Source organism: Kryptolebias marmoratus, linkage group LG6, assembly GCF_001649575.2.
Source record: "Kryptolebias marmoratus isolate JLee-2015 linkage group LG6, ASM164957v2, whole genome shotgun sequence".
NCBI classification, from domain to species: Eukaryota; Metazoa; Chordata; class Actinopteri; order Cyprinodontiformes; family Rivulidae; genus Kryptolebias; species Kryptolebias marmoratus.
The window spans coordinates 8620532-8646017 of NC_051435.1; the positions used below are offsets into that span (position 1 = coordinate 8620532).

General features: G+C 39.0%; 1 protein-coding gene across 2 annotated transcripts; it reads right to left on the minus strand.

The window, feature by feature from the left end:
* Window positions 1–379: 379 nt before the first annotated feature.
* Window positions 380–6372, minus strand: LOC119617074. Of its 2 annotated transcripts, none has more exons than XM_037975922.1 (2): window positions 6231–6372; window positions 380–6154 (listed from the first exon to the last, which is right to left on the minus strand). In XM_037975922.1, exon 2 carries the CDS (start codon window positions 5456–5458, stop codon window positions 914–916), a length of 4545 nt encoding a protein of 1514 aa, XP_037831850.1. In that variant the 5' UTR covers window positions 5459–6154; window positions 6231–6372; the 3' UTR covers window positions 380–913. The 2 variants fall into 2 exon arrangements, with proteins under 2 accessions (XP_037831850.1, XP_037831851.1); XM_037975923.1 differs by having other exon boundaries at window positions 380–4756; window positions 4955–6364.
* Between the last annotated feature and the right edge of the window lie 19114 nt (window positions 6373–25486).

Sequence of the window (25486 nt, forward strand, 5' to 3'; positions counted from 1 at the left end):
CCAAATTTTGCTGTAATAGATACTAATACAATATAACTACTGATAGGTGAAATAAGTATTATTGATAATCTTATTACAATACAGTTTTATTCTGGGACAAGGCAATCTTGCTAACATTTGCATGAGACACACACAAGCACACACACACACCTTTATATCATGACCAAACACCTCCCCAATGGTAACAACAACAACAGCAAAGACTGGAACAAACTTTATCTACAGAGGACTCACTCAGACACCTGAAAGGAATATCCCAATTCCAGGGAAATTAGGACACTGCCATAGGCCCTACACAGTATTTTAAAGGTGGTTTCAATTCAGTCTTGTGGGTGACACAATACACAGACAATTGATTTAGTTATAATTCTTTGTTACGACCCGGCTCATGAGCCGCAACAAAAAGCCAGAGAGACACGGCCTTCAATAAAAGAATACAGTATTTATTGTACGATCCAAGCAAATAAACAGGACCAGCATCGACAAGCGGGTGCCCCCCCCCCTGTGGTCGGTGTCATTGCTCCACGGATAAGCCCTGCGAAAAGAAAAGAAAAGTCAAACAAACCATCCAAACCAGGACCGGGTGAGCAGGCAGCTGGGGGAAGAGCCCCCTCTGTAGAATCAAGCTGGGTGGAGAAGCCGGCTCCGCTCCAAGCCAGCTTCAGCTCCTGTCCTCCCCCCGTCACGCGCTGAAGCAGGCTGCTTATCTCCCAAGGACGCGCTGGGCCTGGCGAATCCTGGTCCCGCCCCTTCCGCTCCGCCTCAGGACAAAACACAATAACTGACGGACGTCACACCCCCACCCACAAAACATGGGTTCCCACAAGGGAAACCCAAGTAAAAAAAAATAAATAAATAAATAAATAAATAAATAAATAAACAACAATCATCCAGATCTAAGATGCATTGTCGTTTACAATACAGGGGCACGAGAAAGCGCATCCGCAACTACATTATCTCGTCCTTTTATGTACCGTATATCCAAAGAAAAAGACTGCAAAAAGAGCAACCAACGAACCAAACGTTGATTAGGACATTTTAGCGTCGTCAAAAATGTAAGCGGATTATGATCCGTATATACAACAATAGGAGCACCACCCCCCAAGTAAACATCAAAGTGCTGCAAAGCCAGGATTAAAGCAAGTGTCTCCTTTTCGATCACAGAGTAATTTAATTGATGTTTGTTAAATTTTTTTGAAAAATAACTGACTGGCTTGCAATTTCCCTGGTCATCCATTTGTGTCAAAACTGCACCTGCACCCACATAACTGGCATCCACATGGAGCTGAAAAGGAGCATTCAAGCGTGGGGCAGCCAAAACCGGAGCACAACAGAGAAGCTGCTTTACCTGCTCAAACGCATGCTGACAAGAAGGAGACCAGTCAAACTTGGCATCCTTAGAAAGCAAGCTGGTTAATGGGGCTACTACCGAAGAAAAGTTTTTACAGAAACAACGATAATAACCAACCAGACCAAGAAAACGCATGAGATCCTTCTTTGTAACCGGAACAGGAAAGTTCTGTACTGCTTGCACCTTGGCTGCGAGTGGGCGCACTTGACCCTGCCCAACTACATGGCCGAGGTATGTCACGGTTGCTTTCGCAAACTCACACTTAGCAAGATTAATTGTAAGTCCTGCCACCGACAAGCGAGTAAACAAGTCGTGAATGCGCTCCATGTGTTGTTCCCAAGTATCAGAATAAATCACTACGTCATCTAAATACACCGCGCAACCTGGCATATCTCCCACCACATAATTCATTAATCGTTGAAAAGTAGCGGGTGCATTCCGAAGTCCAAACGGCATAACTGTGTATGAATACAACCCAGAAGGAGTAACAAACGCAGCTAACTCCTGTGCACGTTTTGTCAGAGGAACTTGCCAGTACCCTTTAAGCAAGTCAAACCTGCTAACGAATTTAGCCGAACCAACTTGATCCACACAATCATCCATTCTAGGAAGTGGAAACGAATCGGGCTTTGTGACAGCATTTAATTTTCTATAGTCTGAACAAAAACGGAATGTATTATCCGGTTTAGGAACCAAAATGCAGGGAGATGCCCAACTAGACGAAGATGGCTCAGCTATCCCATTATCCAACATATATTTCACTTCTGCATCAAGACATTTTCGTTTCTCCATGTTTACCCGATAAAAATGTTGTTTTATGGGACTCGCCTGACCCACATCAATATCATGTTCCAACCAAGTTGTACGCCCAGGAGTATCAGAAAACAAACCCGGGAAGCTATAAATTAGCTCACTCAACTGTTTTGAATGATGTTCAGAAAGATGTGATAGTAACACATCCAATTTCTGCAGCGACTCCGAGTTGGAAAGACGCCCGTGCGTCATGGCGCTGTCCAAGGTACCAGTCTCCTCGTTAGAACAAGTGGCCATACAAACCTCATTAACCGCACAAACTGGGTGTATGTCCTCGGGAGATTTTTTTACCTGATCTCGCGCATAGTATGGTTTTAGCAAATTCACGTGGCACAACTGCGTGGTTTTTCTGCGCTCAGGCGTTGCAATGAGGTAGTTCTGATCAGAGAGCCGCTTTAACACTGTATACGGGCCGGAAAACTTCGCTTGAAAAGGAGATGAAATAATGGGACACAGTGCCAAAACCTGATCCCCGGGCAAAAACGAGCGTTCCACTGCTCGACGATCAAATAAAGATTTCATTTTCTGTTGGCTAGCAGACAATTTTTCTTTAGCCAAATTCCGTGCTGCATACAGTCTATGCCTAAAGCCGTTCACATAGTCAATGAGATTTTGGGGTGGTTCTGGTTCTTTCCACTCCGCTGCCACAGCTGCTAAGGGACCCTTAACGGTGTGTCCAAACACCAACTCATTTGGACTAAAGCCTATGCTCTCCTGAGTAACCTCCCGAGCAGCCAACATCAACCATGGTAACCCATCCTCCCAATCCTTCCCCAGTTCTATACAATAAGCACGGAGCAATGACTTTAAAGTTTGATGAAAACGCTCCAACGCTCCCTGACTTTCTGCATGGTAAGCCGTAGATCTGTTGTGTTTAACACGAAGCTGTTTTAGCACCTGGCCAAAAAGACGTGAAGAGAAATTTGTGCCTTGATCCGACTGAATAGTCTGTGGAATGCCAAATACAGAGATGAACTGAGAAAGAGCACGCACCACAGATTTTGCTGTTATTGTGCGTAACGGGTAAGCAGCCGGATATCGAGTACTTTGGCACATAACCGTTAACAAATAGCAAGCCCCAGATCGCGACCTTGGCAAGGGACCCACACAATCAATGATTAGGTGCTCAAACGGTTCTGTTGCAACAGGGATGGGTAATAAAGGCGTGGGTTTCAAAGGTTGGTTAGGCTTTGCAGTTAGCTGACAGACATGACATGTCCTAACATAGGAGGAAATATCCCTCTTCAAACGAGGCCAAAAAAAATGTCTAAGGACTCGGTCATATGTTTTTTTTACACCTGCATGTCCAGAATCATCATGTGCTACTTTCAACAGTGCCTCACGATATTTAGAGGGAACTACCACTTGAAACACCGCATGTTCCACAGAACCAAAATGTGGCACCCATCTTCTCATTAGCACAGAGTTTCGAAGAAAATACGCACCTTCGTGGTCTGACACAGCCCCCTCCGGACGAACCTGTTGAAATAATTCTTTTAATGAGGAATCTGCACGTTGGTCAGTTATCAAATCAGTACTAGTGACAGGAAATGGAAAATCAGCAAGAGGCAAAAAGAACTTGTAATCTTTATTTTCCTCTTGTGCGTCCTTGTCACCGTTCACTTGAGAGCGCGACATAGCTCGAGTCACAGCACAAGCAGTGAAAACGTTCGACAATTCACGCTCATTCTCCTCTTGTCGATCCAACTTTTGAGACTCCGGCTCACTGCCGACTGAGGGTGTGGGTGATTCATCTGTCCACATGCTGGAACCCGCTAGATCATTACCCAAAATGACCGAGACCCCGTCAATAGGTAACGCAGGTCGCACCGCCAACAAAGCCTCTCCACAAAAAAGCTGGCACTCCAAAAACACCCTGTGGAGAGGAACCAACAAAATATTCAAACCCATATCCCTCACCGGAATACAGTTGTCCGTCTCTGTATGCTCAGGGAGAGGCAACACATCCGCCCGAATAAAAGAATTAAACGCACCAGTGTCTCTAAGTACTTTCACAGGTATCTTCTTTTCACCTTTTGCCAATGATACATAACCATCTCTTATAAATGGTAAATATGATTCCACAGGCTCTACGAGCGGCGATTCCTTTCGTTTCTCTACACCTGTAAACACAGGTGCCGCTAAACCCGCCCCCTCTGGCCTAGACTGAAATGTTGGGGTTCTAGACTTAAATAGATGGCAATCCGCCTTCCAATGACCACGCTTATGGCAGTAGTTACAACGATCATTACTGTCAAAAGAACCAGGAGGTTTAACTTCCACCTTACGCAAACCAGCAGGACGGCGAGAACTATCGCTTCGCCCAATGTCCCTCCTGAAACCACTTGCTGTCGGAAACTGGGATTTATGGGTCAAAACGTAATCATCCGCGAGCGCCGCGGCTGCAGCTGCCGTCTGAGCTTTCTGTTCACAAATATAAGTAGCAACCACCTCAGGAACTGAGTTTTTAAGTTGTTCCAAAACAACAAGTTCACATAGCTGCTCAAAGGTTTTAACTTCTGCTGCCGCGCACCACCGCATAAAATGCATTTTAATATCTCTGGCAAATTCCAGGTAACTCTGCTCAGAGTTTTTTCTGCAACTCCGAAACCTCTGCCTATATGCCTCAGGCACCAACTCATAAGTTTTTAAAACAGCAGCTTTCACCTTAGCATAGTCATGGCAATCAGAGTCAGACAACATAGAAAAAACTTCCTGAGCACGCCCCACAAGCACACACTGCAACAACAGCACACGTGCAGAATCAGACCAGCTGCGCGCCTCAGCCACACGCTCAAAAATGACGAAAAAAGAATCTGGATCAAGTTCATTAAATTTAGGCAATAAACGTACATTCCCAATGACATCAAACTCCATATCAACTGCCTCAGAAGCAACGGAAGAAGAACGAGAGACTCCAGACGCAACACTCTGTTTAGCCAAATCTAGCCGTGTCCGTTCGATCTCCAACCTAGTGTGCTCTGCTTCCAGTTGTACTTTCATTTTGAACTTATCGTGTTCAAACTGTAACAACAGCAATTCCCTATGCTGCTCAAATGTCAAACCAGGAGGTAAAACAGTAGGTTTAGCTGTAATCTCACCAACTGAGTTGTGCAAAATGTCCTTTTCAACTAAATTTGCGACCAAAATGGACTTCACATTCTCTTTAGACCGTCGGCCATCAATTTCCACACCGTAATGTTTTCCAATCTCGAATAATTGCTCTTTTGAGCAACCTTCCAAAAACTCCTCTGAGGGAGAATCAAAAAATTCAGAGAGAGAAGTCATGATCATTCATAACGAAACGCAAACAGTAACCAGGGAAAAGTGCCAAGTCGTGTACCCAAAGGCAGACTGAGAAACCCCACTATTCTTGCCTATATACAAAAACTTACCTAACAGCTGATCCCTAGTCTTCACGCTTTTCGGCGGCGGGTTGTTACGCACCTTAAACCAGCGGGCCAGAAAGGAAATCTATACAGATTCCCTGCCTAGAATCCCACGGACGTGCTCCCGAGATAACTGTAAACAGTTAACACTAACCACCTAGAAGCGACACTACAAAGACAACGACCAGATGAAGCCCAAAGGAGCTACACCTCTATCGCCTATCAGGGGACCAAAGCTGCAAACAGGTGTACACGATGAACACTCAACCCACTGATTACAGAAAAAAAATAAACGCCAAGCCACACCCGGAGAAAACAAACAAACAAAACAAACTACGCCATCCAACAACCACAAAAAAAATAAAAATCCAGAAACCAAATCTTAACCAAAAACAAACTATCCAACGCAACCAGGTTCAACTAACGACGAGCCCCCATTTTGTTACGACCCGGCTCATGAGCCGCAACAAAAAGCCAGAGAGACACGGCCTTCAATAAAAGAATACAGTATTTATTATACGATCCAAGCAAATAAACAGGACCAGCATCGACAAGCGGGTGCCCCCCCCTGTGGTCGGTGTCATTGCTCCACGGATAAGCCCTGCGAAAAGAAAAGAAAAGTCAAACAAACCATCCAAACCAGGACCGGGTGAGCAGGCAGCTGGGGGAAGAGCCACCTCTGTAGAATCAAGCTGGGTGGAGAAGCCGGCTCCGCTCCAAGCCAGCTTCAGCTCCTGTCCTCCCCCCCCTGTCACGCGCTGAAGCAGGCTGCTTATCTCCCAAGGACGCGCTGGGCCTGGCGAATCCTGGTCCCGCCCCTTCCGCTCCGCCTCAGGACAAAACACAAACTAAAACTTTCTCTAATTCACTTAAGGTATGAGTAGGAATTTGTGTTTCTTTATATTTGGCAAATTACAGTTTGGATTATTGTCAAACTATAGCCACACAGATGCAAATTAAAAACAGCCACATACAGGGTTATTTTGGTACTCTCACTTACACTCAGTGCCCCCTGCTGACATCTACTTCTGCTTGCTTTCCTCCTTGCCTGAGATGTGCTGCTGCTCTTAATGAGTGTAGACATCTATTTAGTGTGGCAATGAATTGGCCCACCTTTAATAAGTGCTGCTGATTTCCCATAATGGAGAGGCTTTGCAATGTAGCTACAACTGCAACCAGCATAGATAACAACTGGTGAATTTATTACTGACAATAATAAAGGCAATGATCTGATATGTGGAGAATTTATGTAGTAGTATTGAAATAGTAACTAAACACAGTTAAATGTGAATAAATGGATACAGTTGAAAGCTTACAGTATATGATACCAATTTGTCATTTGACACATCAAACCACTCTCTTTTCTAAATACTGCTGATCAATAAATGTCTTCAGTCTCACTAATTTGAACTCATGTCACTAATAACCTATAAAAGGTAACATCATCTGGTATCTGCCTTCTGTCAACTCTGCAATAGATAATTTCCAAGTTAGATTGAGTAAACAGATTGTTGCTTGGTAATAGATCTGGTTGTGTTGTTTTCCAGATTGTGAATTTTTCTCAAGATTCATTCTGTGCTATAGTATTGAGTGAGCAAAGCAAAAAATATGAGAATCATCCAGCAGCATTCATCTGGGTTTTACTCACTGTAACAAAAAACTCACAAATATCTGCTGGCCAGCAATGCATTAGGACTGCAGATTATAGTTGCATCTTTGGACTGCTGTATATCACTTATTTCAATGTTCTAAATTACAAAATAATACAAAAAAAAAAATTGTTTTGTGTTACAGAGTGAAGCAGATTGTCTAAAAATATCCTTTCACACACATTAACTAGCCTCAAACGTACCCTAACCTTATCCAGTGTGTTTGCTTTAAGAAAAAACAAAATATGATTAGTAAGTACAGTGTCATTTTATTTACTTTGGTCTAAAGGTCATACAAACAATGACTCTAGTACAGAAATAAGCTTTGCAAATGATGTGGTTGCAGAGCATTTAACAGATATGTGTTGCATGCTCTGCAAGTTCTGAAATTTACTTCAAACTTACATGTTGCATTTGACCTTCTGTATCTGTCATTTACACATTTTTGTATTAAATTAAAGATGAGTCCAGATCTCCTGTTATGCCCATCACATGCACAAGACTGATTGCAGTCCTGTTGGTGATATTGGATTGACGATGAATTGCGATCATTAAAAATATTGTTCCTGGCCTTACAATGAATAATAAACAAACAGGGAGGAATTTTGTTGCAAGTTTACTGTAAATAAAAAAGATTATTTTTCTTTTAAATAATAATATATATTTGATGTGAGCAATTAGTTTACATACCAGTGTTTGTTGCTACAAATGAAGTCAGATTATTAAGTATTTCTGAGAAACGTTTTGCATTGGGGAGTGACTAAAAGGAGCCCCATCTTTTCCTAACTGAGGCTTGTCCCTAATTTTTAAGTGGTCATATCTTTTTTTCCCTCTATGAAAAACATTTTGACAAGGCTTTGCCCAGCTTTCATTTTCAGAAATCATATAGAAACATCAAGAAACTGTATAATAAGCTCTGGAACAGCAAGGAAGTGAACAATCAGTGTGTAATACCAATACCAGTGATAGCAAAGACATTTAGATAACAGCCTAGTTTATTTAGGTCAAGATTGACCTACTTCCCTAGAACAGACCCTTCTGAGCACAGTAGAATTGCGATAGAAAGTTGATTCTTTGAAGCCTAAATAAAAGGCAAGCAACTGCGTGGCTTCAGGGTCACGCAAAGAGATAATAGTGTTTTTTGTTTAGAGGGGAGAATACAAACCACTGAGGTCAGCCTAAGAGACTGCAGGCTTCAAACATGAAAGTCTCTTAGTTGTTTCAACTCACCTTGTTGCTGTTTCTCTGTAAGACAGTGAGCATTCAGCCTCTGTGTATCCCTGCACTGCAAAAATTTTAGATTTTCAGATTTATTAAAAACTTTGAGTTCAGTTTAGAAAGAAAAAAATGGTCTTGTCCTTAACTGTGAAAATAAACTCATGTAACATTTCATTTAGTGTGAAGACTTGCTGTAGAGCCCTTGATTTTTTTTACCTACATTTACCTACAAGTTCAGAGATTGTTAAACTTGGAAATCTGTAAAAACTAACAGTTACTGAAATGCACAGGACGTCCCTTTTGGTTCCAAATACAAACTATGTATATTAAAGGTAAATTAAACAAACTATAAGTTTGTTTAATTTACCTTGCTTATTCATCATGATTCTTGTTTTGAACATCAGCAAATTTTCAAGCTTAAATGCACCGACTTTCTGCCAAGTGGCTGGCTGATCAGATAACTGCTAAAACAAGCTGTTGAAAAGCTGTAATTAATTAAGTGGACAGTAGGTATAGTAAACAGAATAAAAAAAATAAATATTTTGCACCTTTTACACCTAGCACAATGAATGAACATCAGTATACTGTTGTGAATTTCTATAACTAATCACACATCCTCCATTAGCTGCTGTTTGGATTTCGAGTGAAAGAGTTGTTTACTGTGTTCCTCATTAAACTGTTTAAAATTACAACTTAATGTGCTTAGGTCCATGCCACACACTCCAGCTATCACTTAGGAGGAGTGCTCTAGCACAGACTTGTTGTTTATGGTTTTGTGTGTTCCTCTAAAAGCTAGTCAAGCACAGCTGAAAGTGAGCACATACTCCATATTTATGAAATTGGCTCTGTGTGAAATTGGTTTTTGCCTAATGGATCCCTGCATGGGTGCTCCGTCTGATACCTCTGCCTCAGCTTATTGGCACCTGAGTCACACTGAGGACAGCAAGACCAAACAGGAAGAGGACCAATGAAGATGAGAACAACAACAACAAAATAAATAAAAAATAAATAAGAAAGAGCATTAAGTTGCCCATTTTTAGTGAAAATAAAACTTTCACAGCTCAGTACATTATCCTTTTTATTGCCTGTCAGTCTTTTTTGTTTGTACATACTGAGAGTCAGATTGCCAGCTACAATATGTTAAACCACAGCAGTGCAGCAGAGCATCAAACACAACAGGAAAAATGAAAAACAACAACAACAAAAAAAACAATAAGAAGCTTAATTCCCAGAAGAACCTGAATGACATGCTATTTTCTTGAGCACACATTCCTGAGTTTCAGATGGCTAGTGGTACAGATATCACACACTGAAGTTTGAAGCTGAATTTTATTTTAAAGAATTGCATGTGACATCTAAAACTTTTCATAAAAACGTGCTAGCCTTTTGTGTTGTAAAATTCTTTTTCTTTGTGCTGGTTGCCACAAATGATGGCTCTAGAAGCAAAACCTTTTTTTAGCACCTTTTTCTCATCGTAATGTGGGAAGAATGCTAGACCTTCACACTTCATTAATAGTCTGTTTAAGGGTCTGCACAAAATGATAAAGACTAACTAGTGCATGCACAAAAGGAGTAAGGAGTCTTTGTAGAGGGTTGGCAAATGTAATACCATTTCACACTGATGTCTACTATGTTGCATCAACAGCTAACATTGGCAAAAGTTTGCGTCATTAGGTTGCAAGTCCAACCCACTGCTAACTTCTCAAATGCTCTTCAATAAAATGTTCTTTTAAAAATAAATATGTTTCAGTTTTGAAGAAAATGAAACTAAAATGCAGTGTGCTTACAGCAGGTCTGTTATCTTATTAAATAGAGAATTAGCTAAAAATCTAACAAAGAATAATAGTAATAATAAAACACAATTGACAACAACACAACAAAGCAAGGTAATAATGGATTTTCATTTTAATACAAAACAGACATGGACTGGGTACTTATCGCAGCCCATTGTTCAACTTGTGTTTCATATAAAACATGTTGTAATGAACCACAAACCTTATTCCAACGTGGCTGATCTCCACTGAAATAACCATAATCTGTATTATAGAAAAGTGACTAAGAATATTGTGCTAGACTCGAACTATCCAAATTACCTGACAACTAGCTAGCTAATAAATTCATAGCAAAAATGCATCTTTCCTGGATGCTATAATTTAATCACTCCTTTCCAAAAAATCACAAACTATATAATTGCACTGCATAAGATTGAAGTTTAAATGCAGTGTTGGAAAAGCTGCACAGTAATTTGGAAAATCTGATTTACATATGCTTGGTTAATTGAAGACTAAGTTAATATTCTTCTTGTGCTGCTGTCATTAGGGTTCTGTATATGCATAAACTTACAAGAGTGGATTTCATTTGTAGTTAGCAAACATCATTGCAAAAGTTAGATAGCTGCAAATCTACTCCAAAAAACAAGCTTAAAGGAGTCAATAGAATTAATGTACGCTCAGTGGATCTTTTTGTTGTTGTTGTTTTTTTGTTTTGCATACAGATATGGTGACAAATAGAATCCACTTCTTTTTTTTAACAATTAGGTTTACTAAGTTTCACCAGAGACAAATTAGGAAACATGTGGCTGTGACACTTTTTATGGTCAGAGTTATTTTCTTGCTCCACTGCTCATGTCCCCACATCACAGCCATAATTAGCAGGCTGTGTCCAACGTGTTGGGAAATCAAACAATTTCCCAATTTCGTAACTTAGTGAACAGCTGAAAGATGATCAAAAATATTTCAGATCTGCATTGTGCCTGTGTGATTAAACAGTTTAGTTCAGTTAAACAGTGCTGAGATTTCTTGGCCCCATTAGTGTGGTTAACGGTATTTGAGCTGGTCTGAGATCTGTCAATCACTATCTTCACCAGCAGACCCCCAGTGCTTTTGATCAGAAAAACCTGCTCTCTTTTGTTTGATTTTAAGATCTTATCATACTTTCTTTGTTGTTTGTTTAAATCATTTCTTACCTAAATGACTATGACATTTTCTTATGTGATGTGATAATCCCAGAACACATTATTTATTTACTCCAGTTTTATTTGTATTTTAAGTTTTCTAGAAGTGGTTTATTTAGTAGTGAATTTGTACAGGCCATATGTAATACTGTAGTTACAATTTGGTATATTTATGACCTCTCATCCTCATTTTAATTCAGTTTTAACTAGAAAGATAATGCAGTTTTTAGGGAAAGCATTCAGGAAGAATGCAAAACAGAGAAGGGTGAATGGAAGGATGAAGGCTGGCTGGAGCTGTCAGTCTCATCTCTCTCCTGTCTCTCCTCATCCATCCTCGCCATCCTGACAGCAGTCTTCCAAGCAGAACAGCGTCTGCCTGCCAGGTAATTCATATTCCCTACCTGCACAGCTACTACTACTGCCGACATGAGAAAACAGACATACAGGGAAGTACTGGCAAGTGAGCAAAAAAATCATTCAGGGGGAAAAAAAGGTGAAATTTAGAGATTTTCAAAAATTTGAAATAATGTACACGAGAGATGTTTTTAAAGAGATTAGGGATTAATGAGAAATTAATGGTAAAAGTGACGACTAGTTAGGGCTGAGCACTAAAGATGTTGCACAGGCCTATTGAAACTATAATGTTTAGTATCATCATTATAATTATTGCTTCATCTTACAGCAAATGAATTGAATTTTTGGAGGTCTAAACCAATAACCTTAAGTTTTGGATATACCTTACATATATAAAGGTATATGTAAACAAGACACAAGCTCAAAGTTTATGTATAAACACAAAACCCAGCTTGCCCTGTTTTCCGCATGGGCAATTGCACTCTTTACTTGAAACTCGTGTCTGGAAGTTTGAGGGTTCTGTGCAGTATCTTAACCTAGGACTGCGCTCTTCTGGACAGAAATCTCTGCAGTTGTTCCTGGACTCCGTTGGAGCCACTATTCCAGTTCGTAAGTCGCAATCCCGATTGTTCTGATGACCACTGGCACCACTGAGGCCTCAACTTTCAACAACTCCTCCATTTGTTCTTTCAGTCTTTGGTATTTCTCAAGCATTGTATTGGTTCTTCTTAATGTCCTTACTGTCACTTGGGATTGCTACATCCATCATCACTGCCCTCTTCTGTGGTTTGTTGACCACAACAGTGTCCAGATAGGTAGCCATCCTCATGTTTAGATCTGGAGATCCCACCATATTTTAGCCCTGTTGTTCAGCTAGGAAACTGTTGCAGTGGTATTGTCATAGAACTTTTGCAGAGAAGCTCAGAGGTTCAAACTCCAGTGCTGCCAAACTCAGAGCAACCGTAGTAAGTAATGAGAGAGAGACATAAAAATGACGGCTTGTACATCACCTGGAATAACAAGGTCTGTGTCAGATGTTGGGAAACCAAGACATTCTGACGAAAAGGGCTACTGGAATGCAACATTCATGGATGAGGGCATATATACTGTATGCATTTTGTCATAGGAAATTCTGATTGTAAACTGCTTGAAAAGAGAACTTTGTTAGTTGTGTATGACAGCTGTAAAAAAATGTATCAATTTAGTATTCTTTTGTGTGCCTTGTTCCTGTTCTCTCCACTTTCCCTCTTCGTCCTTTGCAATTCAGGACACATCATAGGGAAATCTCAGCCATCGGATGAGGACAGATTGTCAGCCTCTGTAGCGTAGCGTAACTGATAGGTGATTGGATTGAGAATAATTCCTTCTAATGACAAAGTCGGCTCAAGGCTGTTAGTGGTAATGAGAACATGGTACGTGTGCAGAACTAGACACTGCTTTTCCTCCTAGCACACCACAGGAGGCCAGGAAACACACACACACATACATTGACACACAAAACGAGGCATGTTAAGATCCAAATACAAGGACATGCACACTTTGGCATAACACTGTTGAGTACCTTGTTAAACCTTTAGTGCTAAACTGAAGCAAGTGAACACATACACACCTGATAAAGAAAAAAAAAACAACATATAAGGCCTTGTAAATTTAAATTGCTTTTACAAAAATAGAATAGAAACAGTAAGTTCAGGTTTTTGTTCAGTTTGGTTTAATATGCCTCAGAAAATCCTGTTTGGATCTGTGAAGGACACTCAATTCTACCTTCTAATGGCTGTTTCTCTGCCCTGAATGAGCCCCATAGTGTTGGCAGGAGATTGGCATGACTCCCCTCTGGTTCCCGGTGCTACTAACTGGCAATGAAGTTGGTGTGTCGCAAATCGCCTGCCAGGCACACATGTTACATGTATGTTGCCAAGAATGGCATTTCCGCACCCCTGCCGTACGTAGTGTGAACACAGCAGAGCATCCCTCTGTCTACCTGTGTTTTCATCCTCCCACTTCTACATGCACCAAATTTGACACACACCTGAAACCCACCCATGCATAAGAGAACCCACCAAGACAGATTTACAGGTATAGCAGATCATTTGAAAACCAAATAGCAGTTCTAACCCATGTGTGTGAATTCACAACGACACATAGAACAGCAGGAAGACTGTGTATTAGAGTTTTGGGAGCTTAACCAAATGATGCATGACTGTGGTTCTGTAATCATAAAACTCATCTGCTATCTCTTGTGAGTGACTCATGGTGGAGGCTGTGAAAAAGTTGCACTTCAGATGCAGTGCATAATGACGGACCACCAGATGCTCAATGGAATGCTCAGTGGAGCTGATCACTGTTCAGAATCATTGCAAGATTCCCAGTATACCTGCTATTCCACTCTCCACTGTCAGGAAGGCAACCACTGTAATTGTCTACCAAGTCGTTCTGCTCTCCAGAGCTTAGCAATTGGGCAGGTGCTGATGTCTTCATTACAACATGAACACTGTTAAGCTTTGTTTTCAGAAAAAAATAACTTCATGTAAACTCTCGTGGAGCAGATTAGGTCTTTAGACTATAAGCAATGTTATTTGATTCACAGCGTTGTTTTCTGTGAAGCCAGCCAAACTACAGACATTTTATCCATTCTACATTTATGATAACAAGTGCTAATTAGTGATAGTAACTTATCACCCACCACCAAGAAAGGCAGGCAATCAGGCAGTTGACTTTGTCAGTGTAAGTGCATATGTTTATTTGTTTGTATGTTAGCAAAATATCTTGCAAACCACTGGATATATTTTAATGAAACTCTCAGAAAGACATCATTAGATACAATTGAATACAATCTACAAAAAATAAACTTTTAAAGCCAATCCTATTGAATATGGCTGATACAGCAAATGCAAACTAGATAAAAGTCTGATGTGAGAAAAATCTTTGACAAAGTTTTGACTTTAAGTATGTACTTGCAAAATGATGTCGTACTACAGATTGTTGGCTTAAACTTATGTGGATTTTGCTCAATCTTAAAATTGTTACAGCATGATTCCAGTGCTGAAATTGATAGCCTCTAAACAAACAAACTAGCAGCACATTTAAACGTCAAAATAAATAGTGTTATAAAAACTTCTTAAATTGATGGATTTTCTGTTTGTAACAGGTGGCTTTGTGTCTTTCAATAGAAATAATTTTTATTTTTAAATTTAACAATATGCACACATCTGAATTTATTAATATCAACTGCAGAAATGGAATGTGTTTAAGGAGGGGAAAAATCACTTTCCTCTATATCCATTAGGGGGAGATATTGCAGCTCATCCCAATTCAGAGAGCCGATTGGGTCAGGGGTTGAGTAACGGTTGTGTAATTCACTGGTAACCAAGAGCACATCAAAATAATAGCAATGTTAAAAAAAAGAAGTAGAAATGTCAGACTGCCCCACAAATGTGCTGTGACTCAGCAGCAAACGTAATTGCTGTGGTACTTTGTAAGCCCATTGTGTCTTTCCTTTCATTTTGAATGAACAGTTCCAGTAAAAGCAGCAGAAATACACATATAAATGCAAATGTCGTATGTAAGCGTAAAGCTATTGTCAAGAGTTTGGTCTTTAAAATGTCTGACTTTTTTTTAGAAACATTTTGGATTAAGTTGTGAGTTGTATGCAACATTTGAAATTTGTGCACCAAAGATTTAATTTAAGGACCATCATATTTTCCCCAAAATAATCAGTTTCATTTATACAATATCTCATAGTGGTTGTGTCTTATTTTGAAATGTCCTAGTTTGAATTTGCAGCAGAGTAGTATGGGGGAAACTAAAGAGGCCATTTTGGTTATGGAACCTTCCACCTGCTATGGGGAATCAGCTACAACACTAAAACTGCATACTGGTAAAGTGGGTGAAACTGACCGTGTGTTTTCACTGGAATTTTCTGTTGGATTTGTAGATTGTGGAAATCTAACACTCTTTCAAAATGGCAACTATTCATTTCAACTACTGTGACAATACCCAGCATGGCAATGTTGTAAATATATAATAAAAATAAAAACTTACCCAAGAAAAACCTCAAAGACCATTCCAAAGCTTCTAAACCTACAGACAGTGTCCAAACTTACCAGATCAAAATGTGACAAAACAAAAAACAAAACAAAGCAAAAAAAAAGCAATGAGATGTGCTAAAACAAAAACTCTGACACAAGCCGTGGCTCCAAACCCACAAGACTTAGAGGATTTACTGCCAGTGATTCGGTGCCAAACACCACACACTTTCAAAAGGTCCCATGCAGTTACAGCTGTTTGGTTGGCAGAAGAGACCGACCTGACTTACTTATTGTTAGATATCTGTACCATATCATTGTATTGTCTTCAATATCCTGATATGCTTTGTATCTCAGATACATCTGTACTTTGACAGTCAACCTGTGATTTCAGTTAACATAATAATAATAATAATAATAATAATAATAATAATAATAATAATGTAAAAAAAACAATTTATTTAAATGTCTATTCACACTAAATCCCCAAACATTACTATCAACCAACTGATAACATAACAGATTCACCCAGTCAGAGCAGAACAAAACCATCAGAGGGTGTCCTAAAGTGTTAATTATTTGGATGTTAGCATTAAATCATTTAGGGTCCTTTGGAATGAGGGGCAGGGTTTTTGTGCATTGGTTTTTCTTCCCACAGATGGCTGATTGGTGCAACGTGTTATAGTTTATGCTGCATGTCAGAGTGAAAATTAGCTATGTGGTTCAGGGAATTGCTTGTAGACCTACAAGACGGGATTATGTCAAGCCACAGATCTGGGGAAGGATACAAAATAATAACTGCAGCACTGAAAGATCCCAAAAGCACAGCAGCTTCCATCATTTTCAAAAGAGCAAATTTGACACGACCAACAAATTGCTTAGATCTGGTCACTCCGTCAAACAGAGTACTATGGGAAAGCAGACATGTGCAAAGATGTAGCGAACAAATTAATGGTCACTAAGCTTGCAGAAGAACACACATTAATGCAAATCTCTGTTAATCAGGCCGGCAAAGTCAAGTCAAGACAAAAAACATTCCATTTACTAAAATGCACATGGTTTATTAAAAGACACTTCAATAACTATCTGACCATGATAAGCAAAGTCTCCAGGCTGCTCTGAAGGTTTACATTTGAATAAAACAACTCAAACTGCCAATAAATCACAGGTATACCTTAACGAAAACATTGAAAAGTTGTGAAGCGACCCAGGCAGACTCTGGACCTGAATTCAGCAGAGAATCTGTGTAGAGACTTCAAATTGGCTTTTCACTGATGTTCTTAATCATGCCTGGTTGAGCTTGAGTGTTTCTGCCAAGAAGAATTGGAGAACCCTTTTAAGGAGAAATGTGCCAAGGCTAAAAACTATTTTAAGGTGAGTCTAAAACATGCAAACAATAGCTTTAAATTAGCACTGGCGTTTACTGATAAATAGAATTAACACTGACAAACTGTCAGCTTGAATATAATTTTTTTTTTTGTAAAATGTTTTTTTTTCCATAAAACAGAGACTAGTTGGTTTAGTCAGTCAATCATTTTATGTACCTGCTTTGTCCTGTTTAGTACAGGGGGAAGGTATTATCTTAGCTTCCACTGCAGGTAAGAATTAGAGTACACCCTTGACAGACTGCCAGTCTATCACAGGAAACAAACTAACAACAGGTAATTTTATTACTTTAAAAAGCTATATAAATAGCCAAAACATCCATTGTTCTTTTAATAAAGATGATCCAGATTACACAAATGTGGTTTATTTCCTGTATGTCTCTATAAAAGAAACCATAAATTGAATATGCAATATTTACAGTGAAACACACATTTTACAAGCAATACGCCCAGGTTTTATTTGAAAGGTTTGTTCACGTACAGATGACTGCTATTTAAGTGGACAAAAGAAGAGATAAAGGAACTTCAGAAACAATGATTAAATATGTCATTCCTTAGTTTGATGAGATTAAAAGAGTTGTATGGAAGTCGGCTGTCAATCAGCCTCCACCGTCTTGCATGTTCCCAATACAAAACTGTCAACCAATGACAAGTGACAACAGTAAACTTTTGTTGTCTCGTGTATATACATGAGAAAGTGTGTGTTTTATGTGGACCACACTAAAAACCAAAAGAACACTGTTCAATCAACAGTGAAATTTGCAGGCCTTAAAGTTTGAAAAAGTTTGTTGAGGTTATGCTGCATGCGTAGTGTGACAGTTTTACTTTTTTTTTTTCTTAAAGCATTGTCCTAATTACAGAAAGCACAACTGTAATCGGTTTCTGTGACAGCCTCCTTTTTTATCTTTATATAATTCATAAACATATGTGGAAATTGTTAACACATTTTTTTAAATGAACAAGTTATCTTTATCTTTGAATGTATAATAAACTAAAGTTACAGATGATACAGCAATTATATGATCTTTAACAGCTAATTTGACTCCATACATCATGTTGACATTTGAATACTTTTTGACAGCAGGGCAGGTGCATGTACAGTACCTTTAAATTTAATACTTTCTTTCTTACCTGACAAAAAGTTCACATCAATTTAAACTTCTCAGAACTTTGGGGATATTCTCTCTAAATAAAAAAATCTAAATCAAAACAAGATTTCTGTTTGAAAGAAAACGAGGGACAAACTAGCAAAATGAGTGCTTATGAGTGAAACAAGAGAGATAATTAACATTTGTGGGTAAACACGTCCTCACATAAATATCTGAGCTTCAGGTGTTTTCCGGTATGGCTTCAATGCTGAATCTTCTTTTCTAAGCACAGCAGAAGATAGCATTTTTATGTTAATTACCCACTTTCTGCCACATTGTTATTCTCCGAGTGCTTTGTTAGAGTCACTTGTTTTGCTCTCAACCACCTGTCACAGCAAAGAAGATAAAAAGATGGAGAGGGCGCTATGGGGAGTGAGAACAGGGCAGTTGTACTTTTTGCATCTCTTTTTTTGCCTTTTTGAATAAAAAACCAGGAGTTAGCCTCAACTGTCACCTCCATCTCAGTATACAAGATGTGAAGATTACTGGCAGAATCTGCAATTGGCCCCTGATCAAGTCTCTATAGATACCTACTTTTCTTTTCCATGCAAGGGTACAAATAGAGAGGTGGATGGAGGCGGTGTTGCAAGAACAGCACAAGTGACCTCATCCTCTGTTTGAAATGAACCCTTATAAATATTTCAGAATGTTGGATATGCATGTGGCTTTGAAGAGATGAGCAGCCTTTATCCAGCCGTTCAACAGTAGGGAAGAGGGACCACAATTGGAAGCTGTGACAAAAAAAGGGGAAATTAAATAAGAGAGTGAAATAATGGCCCAGAATGGAGTCCTCTCTCACACATAAACAGCACAGCAGCACTTTGGCTGCCCTAAGAGCATAGATGTGAAGTGGTTAAAAGACCCTGTAGAGGAAGAAAGGTAGAGAAAGATGCATGTGCTGGAGTCTCTGTCATTAGCTGTTCACTTTGCACGCCAATCTCATTACTTAATTTCCCTTGTTGTCTGTCACTACAGTAGAAGTTTGAGTGAGTTAAAAGCAAAACTTCACAGGCTCACTATATCAGAGAACCATGAGGAAAAAGTCAAATCAAACAATTTTACATTTGAAACATTGTCAAATATACAGCTGGGCGTTGGACGTAATGGTTCTCTGGATGTTGCTTAAAATACATCACACAAATAGTCACATTTTAGATCAGCACACACTGAAAACCATTCACACGACACATCGGCCCACACATACAGTCAAGAACATCTTCTCTGCAGTCTCACAAATGCACCACTGTGGCCTAAGAGATTTGTGAGTGTATTTGCAGGAACATTAAAGCTCCACTCACTCCAACTTGAAAAATGTTGCAGTCTTTTGACAATTTTTTTATTTGGGAGTGCAAAACTCATTTCACTGGTTGACACTTGGGTGTAGATATCAGAGATACATCCACATTTGGAGAGGAGCTAGTGCATGGAAGTAAGGTATGTCAAGGAATTTAATGTGCAAGCATTTTTGGGGCAGGATGCATGAGGTGAAGAGATTCATATAAAAACTGCCATTTTGCTTTAATGATAAAAATTCTATATCATCAATGGCATCAACTGACAAACTCAGATGATGGGATTTTCTGATGGTGGTCCAAGCATATGCTTAGATTTTGTCTATGAGACATTAAAACGACTTTTATCGGGCAATAATTCTACAGAGAGCCTCTTCCTGTTTGGTCTCTACTTTTTGACGTTATCTTTTCTGCTGCAGCAAAAGCACTGAATATACATATGACGAAAAAGTTATATTTGCTACAAAATACTAATCTCTTGAGACAATAAGCGAGAAAATACTGCAATTTTACTGTGGATCTGTTTTAGTAGGCTGCTGACAGGCTTATACACTAGTAACAAGATGTTTTTAGGTAATCCCTCATACTTGCAGCTTGCAATTGAGCTGAAATCAAAAACACTCATAAGAAACAGGAACCTGTAAAAAGTGGCATGATGTAAAAACAGCTCTTGAGGTTCAAAGTGATGTTTCAGAGAAAGAAATTTAATAAAACAAACAAACATCCTGTAGGTTTTTCTTTTTAGGCAAACAGTAAAATTGGCAAATAAAGTAAAATGATCAGTCCTTTCTAAGATGTGCCTGATTATAAGATGAATTACATTAAGTGATTGCTTCTTTCCTTTTGCTAGGGCTAGAAAACTCTTCCTAATAATACTCCATAAATCATATTAAATACTACAACTATCTCAGAGATATGGTCTGTTTTGTCTCATGATTTTTTTTATGTTTCTTTTGTTAAATTGTAAAGCTGAGGGTTTCCCTAAGGAAGAACAAGGTGATATGGGAAAGATGTGCCACCAGAGCTACCTTGTTTAGACTACTCCTGCCACAGCCTGTCACTGATGGGTAATGCAATGTGTCTGCATTGTCTGCAATGTTGTTGGTAAATGATATTTTTTTTGCTTTTTCCCCATGGGTCAACTTACTGACTATAGCATATAAACACAGGGTTTCTTTTGTTTTTTCTACTTTTGGCATATGACACCAGCAGGCTGAGTTAATAGACTTGATATGTTGTTACTTTAGGGTTACTGAGCATACTCTCACTCTCATCACTACCATCTCCCACTCAAACCTCATTGGTTCTAGAGCTCCAATAAGGCTGTATGTGTAATGCCACTGACATACTTTATTCATATCCTGCTTGAGACTGGGACACAATCTCTGCTGATGGTAAACACCAATTTAATGGGCCTACTGGCTGGAAAGAGCCACAGCTGCTAGGGGGAGACAGCATGTATAAGAAATGAACAACAAGAATGTGTCAGACACAAGCAAAAAGCAACGAAAGGGGAAAAAAAGTGGCAGCATAGCAAATGTCTCATACAAGAAAAAAGGCTAAGGGGTATGACAATGTGCTGGTGTGAGCTCTTGCAGCTCCCTATGGGTGTAGGTACAGTATGCTGAAATTCTCTGAAATGTGAGTGCAGACCCTCTTTGCATGTCTCACACTGTGATACAGACAGAGTCATGCTGAATGCTTTACTTCTAAGTGATACAGAAGTATACTTCAGCGAAGGTCCAAGTAGGAAACTCACAAGTTCACAAAAGCTACAGGGCAGTAATCACACAAGCAGATGGAAAAATCAAATCATTCAAATAATTTGATAAATTCTATCTATCTATCATGAATGACAAATTCATGATAGTTTTTAGCTGTACACAACTACATGAGCTTTCTTGGAATATTTGAATGCGTACAACAGAAGTAACTTTGACTATAGTAACACACTGAGCATAAAGTGCAGTCATATGAAGAAACAGTCAAGCTACATGAGTTTTATGAGCTTAAACCAATAGTAGAAACTAGTTTAGAGTATGAGACAGGCATTTAGGCTGAAACATTTATAAGTCAGCATTGCAAAGCATTGCAGACAGTAACTGTAAACACAAATCAGCACAGTAATGTGCATGGAAAAAAAACAGCTTTGACACAAAGTATTACAGCTACTGAATTGAAGCTAAAAGAGCATTTCCTTCTATTTTTGCTTTGTTCTATTGTGATGATGTGAAGAAACATACACAAGCACATTGTAGCTCTCTTTGGTAGAGCCTAACTAACAGGATGACAGTGTTTGCAGAGTGTGCCGTGTAATGCATTATTATCGCAGAGCTGGCACTGTACTGATACTAGAATGATGACTTGTCCTGTTTCCACCAGTTTCCCTGTTGATTGTTTCACAAAACTGCCGTCAAGCTCCAGTTTTATCCTGATCCTGACAAGTTTTCACAGTCTTAAATTAATAAAAAAAGGGGAAAGGGGGTAATGGAAATTGAATTAAAGTGAACAAAGCCAGCTATATTGGCTTGGTGGTATTTGTTATTTAGATTGTTAATCCACAGCAATTCTATCCAAATAAAAGCGAAGGCAGAATGAGCTGTTGCCTTTAAGCTAATGAGATATTAGCCAAATCCTCTTAGCTAAACTATTTTGTAAGGGTTCAGTGAGCCATTGCTCTACAGCCACTGATATGAATGAAAAAGCTGTGGTGTTGTTGAGAGCCTGACAAAATGCAATTCAAACTGAGAGGCGTATTTAACAACCATAAATTTACTAGCCAAGTTAGAGAGTGTGAAGCTGCGCTTTTCAAGTGTAACAGATGCCTAAGACATACCACTATGCAAGATTTTACTTTGTGATTTACAGATTTCTAAACATCTATGATCTATGTATTGCTTGAGCACATTGTGTTTTTCTATGGGAAACAGCAGTATGTATATATATATATATATATATATATAAAATACTAACAAAAAATAAAAGAAGAAATCTACATACAAACTTTAATAATTAGTTTGGATTACAGTGTTTACAGAAATGTAAAGAAACATATGTATTGTTTATTTTTGCTTTTCTTGACTGTCCATCTGTGAATTTTTGGAACAAGGATCCAACCATCATTTATTTTTTTCCTGGTTTTAAAATAATACAATAACATACATTCAGATTTTTTTCAGGGTTTATTGGCTGAAGTTACTAATGTATTTTTTTTTTTTTTACTTTCATCCTGTCTCGGCTTCTGAATGTAAACCAGTATACCACTTTGTAATACATATTATTTTAAAAATACATTCAAATATGAACTGAAAATAATGTGAAACAAGGCTGAGAAGTACATTGTAATAGAAGAACAGATGCTTTATAATGGAATAAGTGGGAGTGTGAGAGCGAGGCACCAGTTACTTTTGAAGGCTTAGAATAAACTGGCATGCTTCTTTGCCAAAGCCCATTTTTTTTCTACACAACTAAGGGTTTTCCAAGATGTTCAGACTTTTGCAAAATAATGTGCTAATTAAAACAAATGAAATATTAGGGCTATATTACATAGTGTGACGAATACCTCAAATATTAGCAATATCCCAGAAATTAAAAAAAATAAATAAATAATGTTCTAGCATGTTCATGAAAATATGTCCAAGTCATCTGCAAGTTAAATCAGTACTCCTTTTAAAATGAAGAAATAATAACGAAAGATTATTAAAAAAAAGAAGAACTTTAACCTAAATGAAACTGTTAATACTGCCTTGCCCATTTAAAATGAATCAAAGCAGTTTCCATGCAAGCGTTTCACACAGAAATACACTGCCTGGCCAAAAAATAAAAAAGTCGCCACCAAAAAAAAACAAGGTTATACACTCTTATTTGGTTGGACCGCCTTTAGCTTTGATTATTGCACATATTTGCTGTGGTATTATTTCAATAAGCTTCTGCAATGTCACAAGATTCTTTTCCATCCAGTGTTGCAATAATTTTTCACCAAGATCTTGCATTGTTGATGGTAGAGTCTGACCGCTGCGCAAAGCCTTCTAATTCCAAAGATTCTGAATGGGGTTCAGGTCTGTACTCTATGGTGGGTGGCCAATCCATGTGTGAATATGATGTCTCATGCTCCCTGAACAACTATTTCACAATTTGAGTCCGATAAATCCTGGCATTGTCGTCTTGGAATATGCCTATGCCATCAGGGAGGAAAAAAATCCATTGATGGAATAACCTGATCATTCAGTATATTCAGGTGGTCAGCTGACCTCATTCTTTGAGCACATACTGTTGCTGAACCTAGACCTGACCGACTGCAGCAACCCCAGATCATAGCACTGTCCCCACAGCCTTGTACAGTAGGCACTATGCATGATGGGTGCAACACTTCACCTGCTTCTCTTCTTACCGTGATGCTACTCCCATCAGTCCATTAAATAAAGTGAATATGTCAAGTAAAGTCCATGTTACGCATGGTGGCAGTGGAGGAGTAGTGGTAGCTAGCTGTAAAACAAGGTTTTAGACGATGGCTTGCACAAAACCAGATACTCTATTGTTCAGCATTGTCCAGGTATTATATTGTTCATGTAATCAGTCACACAATGAGAATGTTCACAAAACTCATATACATATATATATACACACAACAATATATATATATATATATATATATATATATATATATATATATATATATATATATATGCTCTCCTGTGGAATGGAAGAAAAACAGCCACGTTTGTGTTGTTTTTTTTTACTTTGCAGTTTTCATTCTACGTTACTATATTAAAATACAAATATCAAATCCTTGCTGGAAACAAGCCAACAGAGACTCAGCCAAAACAGCCAAGGTATGGGTCATAAAACCAAAACAATGAGCTAAAAGATCTTAAATGCCTGGAGCACTTGCATGCTTAAGCTGTGCAGTTAATACAGGGAGACATTAAGACATTATCAAGCCACAACAGGGAGCAGCCTATTCTAGGTAACACTAGTGTTTCTGTGTTTTGTATGCAAATGATAGCTAAGGGCAATAAAACAGGTTGATTTACAAGCTGACCCTTAACATCGCAAACATCATTACAAATAGTTCTGATTCTCTTGCATCGGAGAACTCAGAGAGGGCAATCATATTCACGTGAAACCAGACTGTCTGGTCTGTGAGAGAAACTGCAGGGGTTGTGCTCGCAGAATAAATTGTGAATAAATAAATGAGAGAGAGAGAGAGGAGAGAGAGCATTCATTTTCCACCTTCATTCACATTCACATGGTGGGGCCATTGCTCTCAGATGTGTGATCTTAAACAGATTTCTTGGCGCTCACCCCCGTCACCGCATTTTCCCTGTCATGTATCAAAGCTGTCGTATATATGAATAAAGCCCCAAACCCAACGTCATATCCTGCCTGAGCTGAAGTGATATGCTGAGGATGAGGTGGGAGCGAGTCAGCCAGGACTTGCTGCGCATTGCAAGGATCATGGCAGGAGACGACACTATACATCAGTGGGGACATAGGCTGTCAGAGCGTGAATGGGTTTTGTCATGAATGAATAACTACCACAAATGTGCGTTGAAGGGAAGAGGAGAGCTTTACCTGCCTAAGCCTTTTCATCTCCCATGATCCACACTTCAGATTTAGAATGAGGGGTGGGAGTGTGTGGGTGGTAGTGGCAGTGGTGGGGAGGTTGTTGCTTTGGGCTTGTTGAAATAAACTGATTCCTCAGTGAGGGAAGAGGGAGGGCCCTTCATGTTCACAATAAAAGAACAAGAGAACAGTAACAGAAGGTGCATCCCAGTCAGTACAGCCAACATAAATGGAATATGTCCTGTCTGTGTCAGCACTGCGTTTTATACTTGTGAACTGTCACCTCAGGCTTGTGCCATCTGAATGTCTCAACACTTTTGTCACAAAGAGTAGAGCTAATTTCC